This window comes from Chlorella variabilis (assembly GCF_000147415.1).
Source record: "Chlorella variabilis unplaced genomic scaffold CHLNCscaffold_1, whole genome shotgun sequence".
NCBI lineage: Eukaryota > Viridiplantae > Chlorophyta > Trebouxiophyceae > Chlorellales > Chlorellaceae > Chlorella > Chlorella variabilis.
The window spans coordinates 712,018-725,184 of record NW_005435087.1 but is presented as its reverse complement, the minus strand read 5'-3'; the positions used below and the strand labels follow the sequence as shown (position 1 = coordinate 725,184).

Below are 13,167 nucleotides of genomic sequence, written 5' to 3'. Positions count from 1 at the left end.
AGGGCTGGAGGTGGAGCTGCCATGCTATGCTGAGCATGCTGTGCTGGCTTGATGCTGAGCCCTGTAGACCCCTGCCACACCTCCTGCGCCCTCAAAGTCCACGTCCACACCGTCCAGCTCAAACGCCTTGACAAAGGTGACGATTGTCCAGCAGGACGGGGAGCGGGGCCAGGGTGGGGTGACCCTGGGACGCTCAGCTGGGGGGAGGGTGGTCGGAGCCATGGAGAGGGTGCTCTGTCTGTCTGTCTGTCTGTCTGTCTGTCTGTCTGTCTGTCTGTCTGTCTGTCTGTCTGTCTGTCTGTCTGTCTGTTACACCCATAAGGAGCAAATGAATGCTACGGGCCCAGCTGTGGTGCAGCAGCTGGAAAGGTGAAGGCACCATACACAAACGGGGAGAGAGAGAATGGTCCATGGTCCACCCCCTCTCTTGATGCCCCTTGATCACGTGTGCCCCCTGCCCAAGGTCTGCTCACGCGGCCTATCATAGCGGGGTGACTGTAACACATTGCAGACACGTTCAACTGCAGAGGAACGCAGCAAGCATGCCCAAAGTCAGGAATGCATGCATGCGTGCGCAGTTGTTCAGTTGCCCAGCGTACACGGATACCCCACTGATCAATCTCAGCCCTCACCTGGTCCCAATTTGTGTAGCCAGCGCCCCCCACCGAAATCAGCACCGTGGTCTGCGTGCGTCGCTGCTTCAGCACGGCAATGGCGCCCTTCAAAACGGACGCGTCGGAGCTGCGGGGCAGGCAGGCAGAGCGGAGAGCATAGACGGTGCCTGCCTGCCTGCCGGGTTATGTCCCTAGTGCCACTCAAGGCCAGGACCCTGCCCTGCCTTGCCTCCCCACCTCGCTGCTCCCCACCCAGCATGTCAGGTCTGTCGAAGTGCTTGGCGACTTTGTCCCCACCTGAAGCTCAGCCCCGTCCCCGCAAAGGTCACCCCTCCAGCATATGTCGTGTCTGGCAGCATGAAGGACAGGCACAGGATGTTGACGTACGCGGGCAGGGAGGCGATGGCGCTCTCGCCGGCAGTGCCCGCCCACGGGTCAGACCAGGTCTGCAGCAGGCGGGCCCGGCAGCCAGGCAGGCAAGAGGCGCTCAGTCGGCCGGTGCATGCCAAGCCATCATCCCGGCAGCGTGGCGGTTACAAGCGCTGCGTCCAAGGCGCAGCGGATGAAGCCTGCCGCATGCTGCCAGTATCGCACCTCGTAGTAAGCAGTGAAGCGAAAGGGGGGGCCAGGCGGTGAAGGGGGCCGAGGCCTGGGGGGCCGTGGCCGGGGCGGCTGCGGCTTTGGGGGCCTTGGCCGAGGCGGCGGCAGTGGTCTTGGACGCGGAGGTGGTCTTGGGCAAACTGGGCAAACTGGGCAAGAGCTAAGGGGTTTCGGCTTTGGTGGTGGCGGTTTCGGCTTTGGTGGCGGCGGCCTAGGTGGAGGCGTTCCACAGATCACTTGGTTGGAGTAGCTGCAGGCTTGGAGCTTTTCGTCGAACACTGCGCCCGCCACACACGCAGCTGCATAGTCCGTACCAGGCTGCACACACCGACGGGAGACAGTGAGGTTGCTGGCCTGGCAGGCAACAGCAGGTGGGAAACAGCATTGGCTGAAGATGGTGGTTTTTGGGGAGAGGCTAATTAGCTGCTTGTAAGCAGCCACTATCACCGTGCAGCGGTAGAAGCAGGTGCACCCCGCGGCTACGTTGGCATAGAAGCGGTCGGTGGCGGGCTTGCTGGCGCAGAAGGTGGCTGCCAAGGCGTTGGTGCACAGCGGAGTAGTGGCGTCGCTCGCGCCTGACGCAGACACGCCCGCGTCGCTGCCGCCTGGGCGCGTGTTGCCCGCCGCCGCCAGCGCTGCCCTGCTCCGCTCAAAGGCGGCCTCCTTCGCCTGCACATCAATTGGACGGCGCGCAAGGTGGAGATGACATAGGAGACAAAGGGCTGGCTGGGTACGTACCGCCCAAGTATACCGCCGCGCAACACGCAACGCCGGCCGTTCGGCCGGCGCCGCCAGCGGGGAGTCCACTTGCGCGCCGGTGCAGCCTTCACCGCAGCAAGACTTGCCTGGCTGCCAGCCGCTCGGGAGGTGAGTAGCAGGCCCAGGGCGATGGCTGCCGCCAAGAGGTGGGCCGCTGGTCCCATCGATGGGTAGCAGCTAGCAGGGCTGCAAAGGGAGCCCGTGAGAGACACTGATCATCGGCCATGAACTGAGCAAAGCGATGCGAACTCCTTGAGGAGAGATATTTGGTGTCCCTGGGGATGAAAGGCCTTTTCAATGAAAGCTGATGAAAGGGCGCTACATGAAATCAGCGCAGAGATGTGGGGTTCATTCAGGCTTGCGCTGCTAGAGGACGCACAGACATGTGAGGTCCTTCTGCCTCAAGGTTGGGCTGCGGGACCGGCGCCACTGTGGCGGATGCAGTCAGCCATTGCTCTCTCCCGTCGTCAGTCAGCCCGCCGAAATTTGATGTGTTGATGAATAGGCTGCAACGAACATGCAGAGGCGGCACTAAGTTGGCGGCACTAAGTTTGGCGGCACTAAATTGCAGGAGAAGCGGGCAGTATGCCACTAGGCCCCACTTCGGTCGGCAGCCGCTGCCTGGGGTACCTACCGCACCTGGGGCTGCGCCACCTGGGGTGCCTACCGCATTTGGCAGGGGAGCGGCAGGGAATTTATCCATGTGATCCCAACTATCTACGGCAGTGATTATACAGACGATCAAGACATCCAACGATCCAAGTCCTCCTTTGCTGAAAAGCGCCATGTGCCGCATGGCGCCGCATGGCGGGCGGGCCATGTCAGCCACCGTTCAACCCGCCCAAAATGCATCAAATATTCATGTGACAAATTTGCGGATGCGTTGCCAAGCAGATGGGGCCTCACTTGACGTATTGCACTGGCACACATGTGGGCGCCGCTCCTCGCCGGCTCTGCTTCGCACCGGCAGCGCCCCGCGATCGCAGCAGCTCACACAGGCATTGCAGGTGGCGCGCCCTGGTGGCGCAGTCAGCCGCACAAGACCCGCCGCCGCCGGTGCCGCTCGGCGGCCAGCCACCCGTTGTCTACAAAGACTCCTGGACTGACATTGCCTTCATCGCGCTGTGCCGCATCGCATATGGCAACATAGCTGGCTGGCAGTCGGAGCGCAGCTGGACAGACGGGGGGGAGACGTTCAGAGGCATGGTCGAGGTCAGCCGGTCGATGATGAAAGGGCGCAGTGCCGCGGAGCAGCGTGAAGCTGTCATCCAGGGCTTCCCCGAGGTGTGCAGCCTTGGATCATTTGTACAGCAACAAAACGATAATCGAGTGGTAACGCTGCACACATTTGCTGCTTATGGTTGCAACGGCAATTTGCTGAGGGCCTGAAGCGGCCCCCACTGCTGCTGCGCAGGTGCCTGAGTGGTTTCGGCGGGTGTTCCCTTATAGCAAGTGGGGCGCAGGTGAGGCTGCAGCAGGTCCGGGCATGTGGCCCTGCCACAGGACAACTATTGGCAGACACTTTTATGGCTCCCTCTGTGCAGAGCTGAATGCCAAGATCACTCCCGCGTTCTTCACCTGGCTGGTGCGGCGGCAGGCGTTCTCCAGCTCGGCCTGTGCCGACGCAGGTGCAGTGTGTGCGGCTGTGTCTCAAGCAAGGGCAGCCCCATCCCTGTGGCACCCCCTCGTGCCGCCGCCTTGCAGGTGGGCCCCATGCAGACAGCCGTGACTGAGGTGGATGGGCAGCAGCAGATGAGCGCGGTGAAGATAGAGCGGTGCCGCTATCTAGCGGAGAGCGGCTGCACCGGCATGTGCATCAACCTCTGCAAGAGCCCCACACAAGCTTTCTTCACCGAGCAGCTGGGCATGCCACTGACCATGACGCCCAATTTCGAGGACCTGAGCTGCGAGGTGAGGCAGACAATGCCTTCAGCTTTGTTTCCCAGCTGGAGTGATTGCCAGAGGGCACGATGGACCGCAGATGCCTCCCCCAGGAACGCCACCATCCGCTGCGTGCCCCCTCCCTGCAGATGGTGTTTGGCAAGCGCCCGCCACCCCTGAGCGAGGACCCGGCGGCGCAGCAGCCCTGCCTGGCCAGCTGCGCCACGGCGGTGGTGGGTGCGGCGCGCTGCCACAAGCTGGATTGAGGGCTTTCTGTATCATCGCATTTCATTCATCAGCATTGACAAAGTCCAGTTGGCAAGTATCACAGTATCTGATGTAGTTCCAAGTCATGCGCAGCCAAAATGAGCGGGGATGTGTCGCTACAAAAAATGTCAGTTGAAGGCACACGGTGCTCGAGAGGTGTCGGTCTAGGCGATTGAGTTGAGGGGAGGAGTGCAGCGCTGGGAGTCGGTCTCGCTCTTAGTCGGTCTTGGCAGGCCGGCTGCCGCCGTATGCGGTGAGCGCCACAGGGTGGCGCGGCGCGGCAGCCTGCCCCGCGCACTTGGTGCCTGCCGCTGCCTGCGGCAGAGGTGCCTTGGCTGTGCTGCCGCCATTGCTGCACAGCTGCTGCTGCTGCCGCTGCTGCGGCTTCTCGCGCGTCATGTGCACCAGCTTGACCAGCCAGAAGGCGTTGAGCAGGTTGAGCAGGCCAAACACGGCCACACCTGCAAGGGAGGGAGCAGCCAGCCAGCCAGCCTCAGCGAAGCAGCCACAGCAGCAGATGCTGGGCTGGCCCAAGCTGAGCCTGCAGCAGTTTCTGTTTTTGGGGGCCGTTCGGAAGTCCGCAGCAGCCAGCGCTTACCCGCCCACGCCCACCACGGCTGCTGCTGCAGCCGCAGCACGATGCCCAGCAGCTTGAGGAAGCACAGGTTGCTGATCAGGACCCTGCGGGACAAAACATGCAGTTGTTGTGGCAATGCACCTGGTGCAGCAACTGCATGGCGGCGGCATGCCGCGAGCATATGGCACTTGGCTTGCCCCAGGCCATGGCTGGGCACAAGCTGCGGCTGACCTGAACAGGAAGAATTGCGCAATGAAAATCTTGCTGACAGCGGCATAGGTAGGGCCGTGGGCCCTGCCGGCGATGCGCATGCAGCCCAGCAACTGCAGGATGTGAGCGTCACAAGGTGGTTCAGGGGCCACATGTCAGCAGAGCTACGGTATTTGAAAAGGGGCTGCTCTTTTCAATCAATTCATTTCAATCACTTCTGTGCTGTCATTCCGGCGTCGACTCACATGAAGCAGAGGGTTGCAGGACTCGAAGAACACTTCTATGGCCATGCCAAACAGCGCCAGCTTGTTGCAGTACACGCCTGCATGCGGGGAATCCTGAGCTTGCCACTGCTGCTTGCCGCCACCTCCTCCCTGCCGCCACCTCCTCCCCTGCCCCACTGAGGCCCGAGAGGAAGGCAGTTCTCCCCTTGCACGGTGCGCTGCCAGGACCGATCGTGGCGCCCCGCCCTGCCCGACGCACCTATGGCGCAGCCCGCGATGCCCACCAGGTGGTGCGCCAGCATGACGGCCCCACTGCGCAGGCTGAAGAAGAGCAGCGAGTACGCGGTGTCGTACGCCAGGTAGCCCAGCAGCACAGAGCCCCAGTAGAAGTGGCCGTCTGGAGGAGGACAGGAGGAGGGCCCAGAGAGGGTGCGCAGGGTGAGAGTGGATTCGATTGGGAACGCAGGAAGCCGCCTGGCGGTGCAGCCGCAGCTTGGCTGTTCGCTGCAGCCTAGATGATGCACTGCCGCCGGGGGCGCCCAGCAGCAGCAGCAGCAGCAGGACCAGCAGCACGCTTCACCTGTGACGCCATGCAGCGGGTCGGCATTCAGCACTGGATCAAACAAGTTCCAGGCTTGGTTGTAGGCCAGCACGGCCGCCTACAATTGAGGCAGGCCGTGGGGCAAGGCCCACAGTTGAACAGGCAGCAAACGGCACGGATCTCCTCGGCGCCCCACCACGGTTCAGGGACAGGGTGCCCCACGCGCGCTCACATGCAGCCCACACGCGATCTTGTTGCACCACTGGCGACGCTCGGTGGGGCGCAGCGTCTTGCTGTACCCCCTCCACAGAGCCAGGCTGGCCAGATGCACGGCCAGGCTGACCAGGCTCCTACGATGCAGGCGGCCCCAAAACCGCAGGAAATCAGCCACTGGGAACAAGCCGTGACTTGCCCATTAGCAACGAAGCAGCGGTGCGAGACAGCACACAAGCATATCGGCCAGACACAGAGACGCACCAGATTGCGAAAGAGGCTGCTGCGACTCGGTGGATGCGGTGCATGGGGAAGGTGGTACTGCCCATTGTGCCGCTGTACTGCTGCAAACTGTGCTGACAGCCTAAAACTAAGATGCAGGCCTGCGTAATCTAATGCACGCTGCTGGTGGGAGTTGGTGTGCTTGTTCTACCTAGATGTCTAACTAGCGTGCTCCTAATTGCCGATTCAGATTGCCTGCAGCCGAGGAGCAGCTGGGTGCAGTCAATGAGCAGACCAGGCCTGCTGTGCAACCCAGGACCCAGACCGCCTGCGTGAACACGTTATTACAGCAGCTGCTTGGATCAGTCAGGCATGTGCAAAGCAGTCATGGCACAGCCAGCCGGAGCAGGGCAGTGGCCGCCCAACTGCGGCAACCGCTGTCAGGAGCGCAGGAGGAAGAGCGAGAGAAGGAAACAAAACTGCAAAGGCGTAGCACCAACAGAAGCGAAACAGAGAGAGAACATGGAAGTGGCATGATTTTTTCTTGATGCTATCATGGGCGCGGTGCTGCATGCTGGACGCCGCACAGCCGCGGCTCTGCGGCAGGCCACGCAGCTCAACTGCGTGCCTGCCACATTGCCTGCTGCTTCATTTTCTTAAATTCGTTCATCTTGAGTTCCGCAAGCAGGAAGAATGAGGCAAAGGCTGGCGAGACCTATGGAGAGGGCCGCGGCGTGGGGCGGAGCGGTGAGCGGCGAGCGGGAACGGGGCCACAGCGCGGGCAGAAGGCAGCAGCGGGCAGGCAGCCAGCAGCACCCATAAGTGGCAGCGCAGCGACTCACGATCAGTGCTGTCTTGCCACTGACGCTCAGGCTGCGGTTGAAGCGGGGGAAGAGCTTGCAGGCGCCCAGCACCACGGTTGACGAAGCGACCACCGCCACGGCGGCACCCTGCAGCCCTTCTAGCGAGGCGACCCTCACAGCGTGCGCCTGGGTTTGCACTGCAGCAGGAGCGGCCGGGAGGGGCTCAGGCACCTAGAGTCAGAGTCGTAACTGGGCATTCGGGCGAAACCCGGGCAGGCCTCCTCCTCAGGCACCAGGCTGCCCTTCCGCTCAGGGGCAGGCCGGCGGGCTCACCTTCCGCCTCTGAGACTGTGGAGGAGCGACCGCTTTTGAACCCCAACACCTTCAGTATGCTGTCCATGGCGTGCGAGGGCGCGGCCGAATAATTCGGGCAGCTGGGTTGGTAGAGGTTGCGTTATGTGGCGTGGCGGGGCTTCCCACAGCACGGGCTCAGCACGGCAGCAAAGTTGCCCGCTTCGGCGCTGCTTCGCTCTGGCAACAGATCCACCCCACCACAAGCGGATTGCACGGACCCCATCGGCTGCCGGAACAGTGGTGCATGGTCTGTGCCGCTCGCTGAGGACCTCAGCAGGCCCTCGTCCCCCGCGCCGATGCCCAGGCCCAGTTGTTAGACGCCCGCGCAGTAGCGCCTCACCGGGGGTCGCCAGTAGGGGATGGCGGTAGCGCGGCCGGCTCGCCGCGGCGGGCAACGCACCGCCCTGTTCGCCACCTTTGCCCTGGGCTTCGTGGTGCTAGTGTCGCTGCTCAATCGAGGGGTGAGATGTTCTTCAGTGGCTGAGGAAGAGGGATGACAGGCTTACTTGCTTGATCGGGCATGCCGCTCTTGCCCCGCCCCGCGGCACCCAGGTCTCCCCCTTGCGTGCCGCAGATGCCGCTGCCCTCGCACACTGGGCGCATCCTTGTTGAGGACCAAGGCACAGCGGACGAGCTGTTCCAGCTGGCCAAGGCCGCCAGCAACGCAAAAGACTTTGCCGCTCGGCTGCAGCAGGCGGGGCTCATGCTCGACGACGCCAGCAGTGGCAGCGGCAGCAGCAGCGGCGGCAGCAGCAACAGCGCTGTGTCCACTGGAGGCAGCAAGGCCTCCACCGGCAGTGGAAAGGCCGGCACTGATAAGGCTGACGGGGCCAAGGGAGGCGGGAAGCTTAAGGTGCCGCTGCTGAGCCGCGACCTGGCGCGCAGCCACGCGCGGGACGGGATCATCATCGTCACCTGGGCCAACTACCACTTCTTCGACTTTGTGCTCAACTGGGTGCGCTGCAGGGGGGTTAGGTGCATGCCTGGGCTGTGTGTGTGTGTGTGTGTGTTGTGTTGGTGTCGGTGTTGCTGGTGTGTGTGCTGCAATGGGTAGGGCGGCGATGGTGCTGGTGGTGGCATGGGTATGTGTGGCCCCCTGGCGCGCCGCCTTGCCAAACCCGTGCTATTGCGGCCGCCTGCCCCGCCCTTCAGGTGGAGCACATGCAGCGCCACGGCATCAAGAACTATCTGGTGGGGGCCATGGATGTGGATACAGGCCAGGTGGGTCCAGGGGCTGCTGAGCGATCAGTGACTAATGGGCTGGGGGGCAGGCCGGCTGGAGTCGGCAACAAGGCCCAGAGTGCGCGTGTGGGGCAGGTGGTGGGCAGGAAATGGGTGCCTTCCATGGCGCTCTCCCTCCGCTGTGGCAGCAGCTCACTCGCAGCCTCGGCACCTCCCCAGGGTTGCCCCTGGCCCTCCAGCCACCCTGCATGTTGATGTGCCCCCCCAGCTGCCCCTTGCCACGTGCAGGCTCTGGCGGCGCAGGGCCTCAACGTGTTTGCCATGTATGATGAGACCGCGGGGAAGGAGGACACGGGGCTGGGCACGGGCGACTTTGGATGGGGCAGCCCCACCTTCCACAAGATGGGGCGCCAGAAGGTGCGCGGCTCGGTGGTGTGGGGTTGGTGGCAGTGCGGGATGTGTGTGGGTGTGTGTGGTTGGATGGCGGCGGTGGTGGCGGATGGTAGTTGAGTTTGCAGCACCCATCTTTCTCGCATTGGGTGGACGCAGCAGGCCACCCCGTCGCCTGCTGCGGCCGTGCGCCGGCTTGTTTCAATTTGGCTTCCGCCGGCCCCTGCTGCCCCATTCGCACATGCAGGTGGATCTTGCCCGCACTTTCAATGAGTACGGCCTGGACCTGTGCCTGTGTGATGTGGACACAGTGTGGATCAACGGTGCGCCCTCCTCCCGCTGCCCTGCTGCCCACGCCACTTTGCCGCGTCCGGGGCTGGCTGAGGACCGGGCGCTGCGGTTTGCTGCTGTCCGGCATGCTGCCTACCACCTCCCTTCCCGGCGCCTGCGTACAGACGTACATATGTGCGCACATGCCACGCCGTCACCTTCATGCCGCGCCGTACTGCCTCCCCTGTACTGCCCCTGCCCCACCTCCCTGCACCGCAGACCCCACCGAGTACTTTGAGCGCTTCCCCGAGGCCGACATCCTGGCCTCCTCCGACGGCCTCACCCCCTCCAACCCCAAGGGAGACGACAACCTGGAGGCGGTGGAAGCCATTCACTCTGCCATGAACATAGGTGGGGCTGGATGGGCTGGGCTGGGCCGCGCTGGGCTGGACTGGGATGGAGCGAGAAAGCACCCTGGGCGATGGATCCGGCGGGCGGGATGCCGGCATGCCGGCAGCCTTGGGGGTTGCCCGCCAGCGCTGCTCCACTGGTTTGTCATCCTGTGGGGGGCTGCCCACCCCTGTATGCAGGCCTGCTCTTCTTCCGCCACTCCAAGAACACCAGCCGCTTCATCGATGCCTGGCAGAAGCAGCTGGACTCCGACTCCAAGGTAGGGTGGGCCTCTTGGTGTGGGCGGACGCAGGGCACCCGGCCGGCGCTTCTGGCTCCTCCCCTGCTCTGCTTTGGTGGACGGCGCACTGCCGCGCTGCCTGGTGTGGCGTGCTCCCTCTCTCTTGCGCGCCATGCCGGCATGCGTGCAGCCACGCGCGTGCATGCGCCAGCACTTCCACCCATTGCGGCGTGAGCTTGCGTGGGACCCGCTGCAGGCCTGGGACCAGAATGTGTTCAACCAGGTGGCCCACGTGGGCCTGGTGCCCTTCCAAACGCTGCCCAACAACGACCATCTGGTGAGCCCGGTGTATGGCGCCTGCTGCAGCGCTGCCATGCCGTGCCGCGCCTCGCTGGCGCTGGCAGCTGGCAACACGGGCCTCACTGCAGGCTGCCTGCACGTGCGTGCAGCGTGGCTGCAGCTTGTGCCCACCACTGTCGCTGCAACTTGTGCACACTGCATCGCTACCCGGCCTTTGCGCCCGCAGGTGCTGGGCGCCAACCACTCCCTGGTGTTTGGGGTGCTGCCCATCGCACAGTTTGCCAGCGGCCACACCTTCTTTGTGCAGCGCCTGTTTGAGTTCCAGGAGGTGAAGCCGTACGTGGTGCACACTACTTTCCAGGTGGGGAGGTGCTTGGAACAATGGGGTGACGCAGCCCAGTTGTCTGCTCGCCCTATTGCCTCACCCTGCTGCTGCTGCTGCTGCCGCTTGTGGCGCTGCTGCGCCTGCTCTTGCTTCTCGGTGGGCGACGTGTGGCGAGCCAGGTGCTCAAGGCGTAACGTGCATGAGTGCAGTACGGCGGTACCAAGGGCAAGCGCCATCGCCTGCGTGAGGCCATGCTGTGGTATGACCCACCAGAATATTACTCAGGTGTGGCTGGGGGGCATGGGAGGTTCAGGCCAGGAGGCAGGGCATTGCGTGTCCTTCCCGGGATTGCAACACGGTTGTATGGGGCGGGCTGGGTCCGCTGCACAGGGATGTGCGCTCTTCTTTTCAACCCAACCCATGTTTGCCTGAGGAGCCTTCCCCTTGCGCCTTACACCTCCTCCTCATCTTTATCTTGCAGAGGGCCTTTTCCTATCTGTTGACCTCGCCTACCCGGCAACCCCAGACGGTTTCCAGGAGCAGGACAAGGTCGGGGCTTGGGGTTTGCTGTGGACATTGTTGCTCCTGGGCCTCTGATCAGCCACCGTGCCTGGTGCTTCCTTCTTGCCATCCCGCTGTGGACCCCCCCTCCACCCTGTGCCAGCTGTGCACCCTGCCCCGCCTTGCCCTCGTTGTTTGCCAGCCTCCCTGATCTTCTCAAGTGTTGCGCTTCACCTGCTTCCTGATTGCTCCCTTGTCCCCCTCGTTCTTGCCTCGCTCCTGCAGGTCATGATGGAGGGCGTGCGGTTCAAGACTGATTGGACCAACGACGCCATGGCAGATCTACACCTCAAAAACATGCGGGAGCAGCTGCTGCAGCTCAAGACCGCCTTCAAGCTGGCGATGGCGCTCAACCGAACCATCATCATGCCCAAGGCAAGGGCAGGCCGCTGGCTTGGCGCTAGCACGGGCAAGCTGTGCAGCCTCGGCTACTGCATGCACAGTTGCCATCGTGTGCAGTGCTGTCAGCATCCACCTGCAGGCGCAATGCTCCCGCGCTGCATTGTGCTGCTGGCGTTGCAGGCAATCCTCCTGTTTTATGGCTGAACGCTTGCATCTCCTGTCCCGGTTGAGGCTCGCCCTCCCATGCAGCTGCTGGCCTGGTGCGACAAGTACTGGGGCCCGCTGGAGTTCTGCCAGGTGCCGGGAGCTTTCAAGATGCGGCTGCCCTTTGTGGCACCCATGGATCACGTCCTCGGTGAGGGCGGCAGCTGCCAGGGAGCTATCCACACCCTGTCCCACACGCAGGCCGCTTGCTCTTGCCGCACCGTCCCCCGCACCCATTGCTCTTGCTCAGCGAGTAGATGCACCAGTCGCCAACACATAGACACTCCGTCCACCTGCACACCGCCACATGCACCGCACCCACCTCACCCCATGCTGCACCTGCAGAGCCCTTCAATTTCGACGACGACATTGGCACCCCCCCGCCTATTCCCTTTCGCGAGTACTCCTTTCTCCAAAACGAGCGCACGCCGCAGGCGCTCAAGGTAAGCGGGGCAGCACGGCTGCTGGCGCGCTCATTTTGCTGTGCAGCCGGGTCTGGACCGCTATGCGACTTGCGACACAGATGCACAGGTCGAGGCATGTAGTGATGCCAGGCTGGTTTCTCGCTGCCTGCTGCAGGACAGCAAGGTTGTTATCTCGCCCGCCACCGATGCCACCAAGGTGGAGGAGCTGAAAGAGGGCGGCAAGACGGTGAGGGACACGGGGTGCTGTGTGGCTGGCAGCCTCCAAGCCAACCACAGAATTGCGTCAATGCTGTGGTTGGGACCGCTCGTGGTGCACCCCATCTTTTCTGCCTTTCCTCCTTGGCGCCTGCTGTGTGACTAAGGCCCTCCGCCCATACTTGGCTGCCTGCCCGCCCACCTGACCTTGCGTCCATGCCTTGTTTCCCCTTGCCTTCCTCCTTCCAGGTGGTGCGCATCCCGCAGGGCCAGACGGATGCGCAGCTGCGTGAGCTGCTGGCTCCCTACAAGGATGTGCAGCTGCTGCACTTCAACACCCTGCACAAGGCGTTTGGTGGGTGGGAGGACAAGGCCATGGTCGGCAAGTTCCAGGTCAGCAGCAGCACAGCATGCTCAGCAGCGCCAACAAGTCCTGCATGCACCCCCCTTGGCCGCCTGGCAGGCATGCTTGCCCTGCTCTGTGCCGCACTGTTGCTGCAATCAGCAGCACTGGCTGCTGAAGCATGGCTTCCCTCTGCTGCGCTGGCACCCCCTGCCCTGCAGCACCGCCTGTCTCACATGATGGGCTTCTTCTGCTGCAAGAAGGTCAAGGAGGGCGAGGATGGAGGTGCGGTTGCCAGGCTTGGTGCGGGCCCTGTGTTTTCAGTGGGGGACCTCAGGGGCCCTGGGAAGTTGGGATGTGCGCTAGGCCTGCCCCCACATTGCTGTCTCTGTGTGCGATGCCACCTGCTTTGTGGCCCATGGCGTGCAGGCTACGCCTATTACCGCTTTCTGGAAGACCCTAAGACCTGAGCCGCGGCGGCCTTTCGCTGCTTGATGGCTTGTTGGCGATGTGATGCTGTCGGCCACGCTGGCGACCCTGGGCGGCCCTGGCCCTGGCCACTCGCATTGTGGCCACCAGGCCCACGGAACAGATGACATGATCCGCATTGAAACGCTCCTCTTCTGCTCCATCTCCTGTCAGCACTGCCTACTGTTACACATGCACCTCCCAAGCTCAGCTCAGCTATACATGCCTTCGCTGCCGCTGGTCTCGCTGCTGCCGCCAGGCCACAG

The 13,167-nt window shown here is 63.2% G+C and overlaps 3 protein-coding genes across 3 annotated transcripts; 2 read left to right on the top strand and 1 right to left on the bottom strand.

The window, feature by feature from the left end:
• Positions 1-3,176: 3,176 nt before the first annotated feature.
• CHLNCDRAFT_133062 (hypothetical protein) lies at positions 3,177-4,120 on the top strand (the record flags this gene model as incomplete). The annotated part of the gene is made up of 5 exons (XM_005852001.1): positions 3,177-3,257; positions 3,388-3,436; positions 3,518-3,558; positions 3,678-3,884; positions 4,004-4,120. 5 exons carry the CDS (start codon positions 3,177-3,179, stop codon positions 4,118-4,120), a joined length of 495 nt encoding a protein of 164 aa, XP_005852063.1.
• A 217-nt stretch (positions 4,121-4,337) lies between these two features.
• On the bottom strand, positions 4,338-6,215 carry CHLNCDRAFT_133061 (hypothetical protein; the record flags this gene model as incomplete). Its single annotated transcript, XM_005851662.1, has 8 exons — positions 4,338-4,582; positions 4,720-4,802; positions 4,930-5,021; positions 5,154-5,230; positions 5,392-5,529; positions 5,713-5,791; positions 5,906-6,023; positions 6,151-6,215. The coding sequence occupies 8 exons, from the start codon at positions 6,213-6,215 to the stop codon at positions 4,338-4,340; spliced, it is 897 nt and encodes a 298-aa protein (XP_005851724.1).
• A 1,409-nt stretch (positions 6,216-7,624) lies between these two features.
• CHLNCDRAFT_133059 (hypothetical protein) lies at positions 7,625-12,903 on the top strand (the record flags this gene model as incomplete). Its single annotated transcript, XM_005852000.1, has 18 exons — positions 7,625-7,726; positions 7,840-8,220; positions 8,418-8,486; positions 8,736-8,864; positions 9,085-9,160; positions 9,387-9,518; positions 9,698-9,777; positions 9,995-10,177; positions 10,265-10,399; positions 10,573-10,648; positions 10,845-10,912; positions 11,150-11,377; positions 11,516-11,621; positions 11,816-11,913; positions 12,050-12,121; positions 12,340-12,483; positions 12,655-12,718; positions 12,863-12,903. 18 exons carry the CDS (start codon positions 7,625-7,627, stop codon positions 12,901-12,903), a joined length of 2,184 nt encoding a protein of 727 aa, XP_005852062.1.
• Between the last annotated feature and the right edge of the window lie 264 nt (positions 12,904-13,167).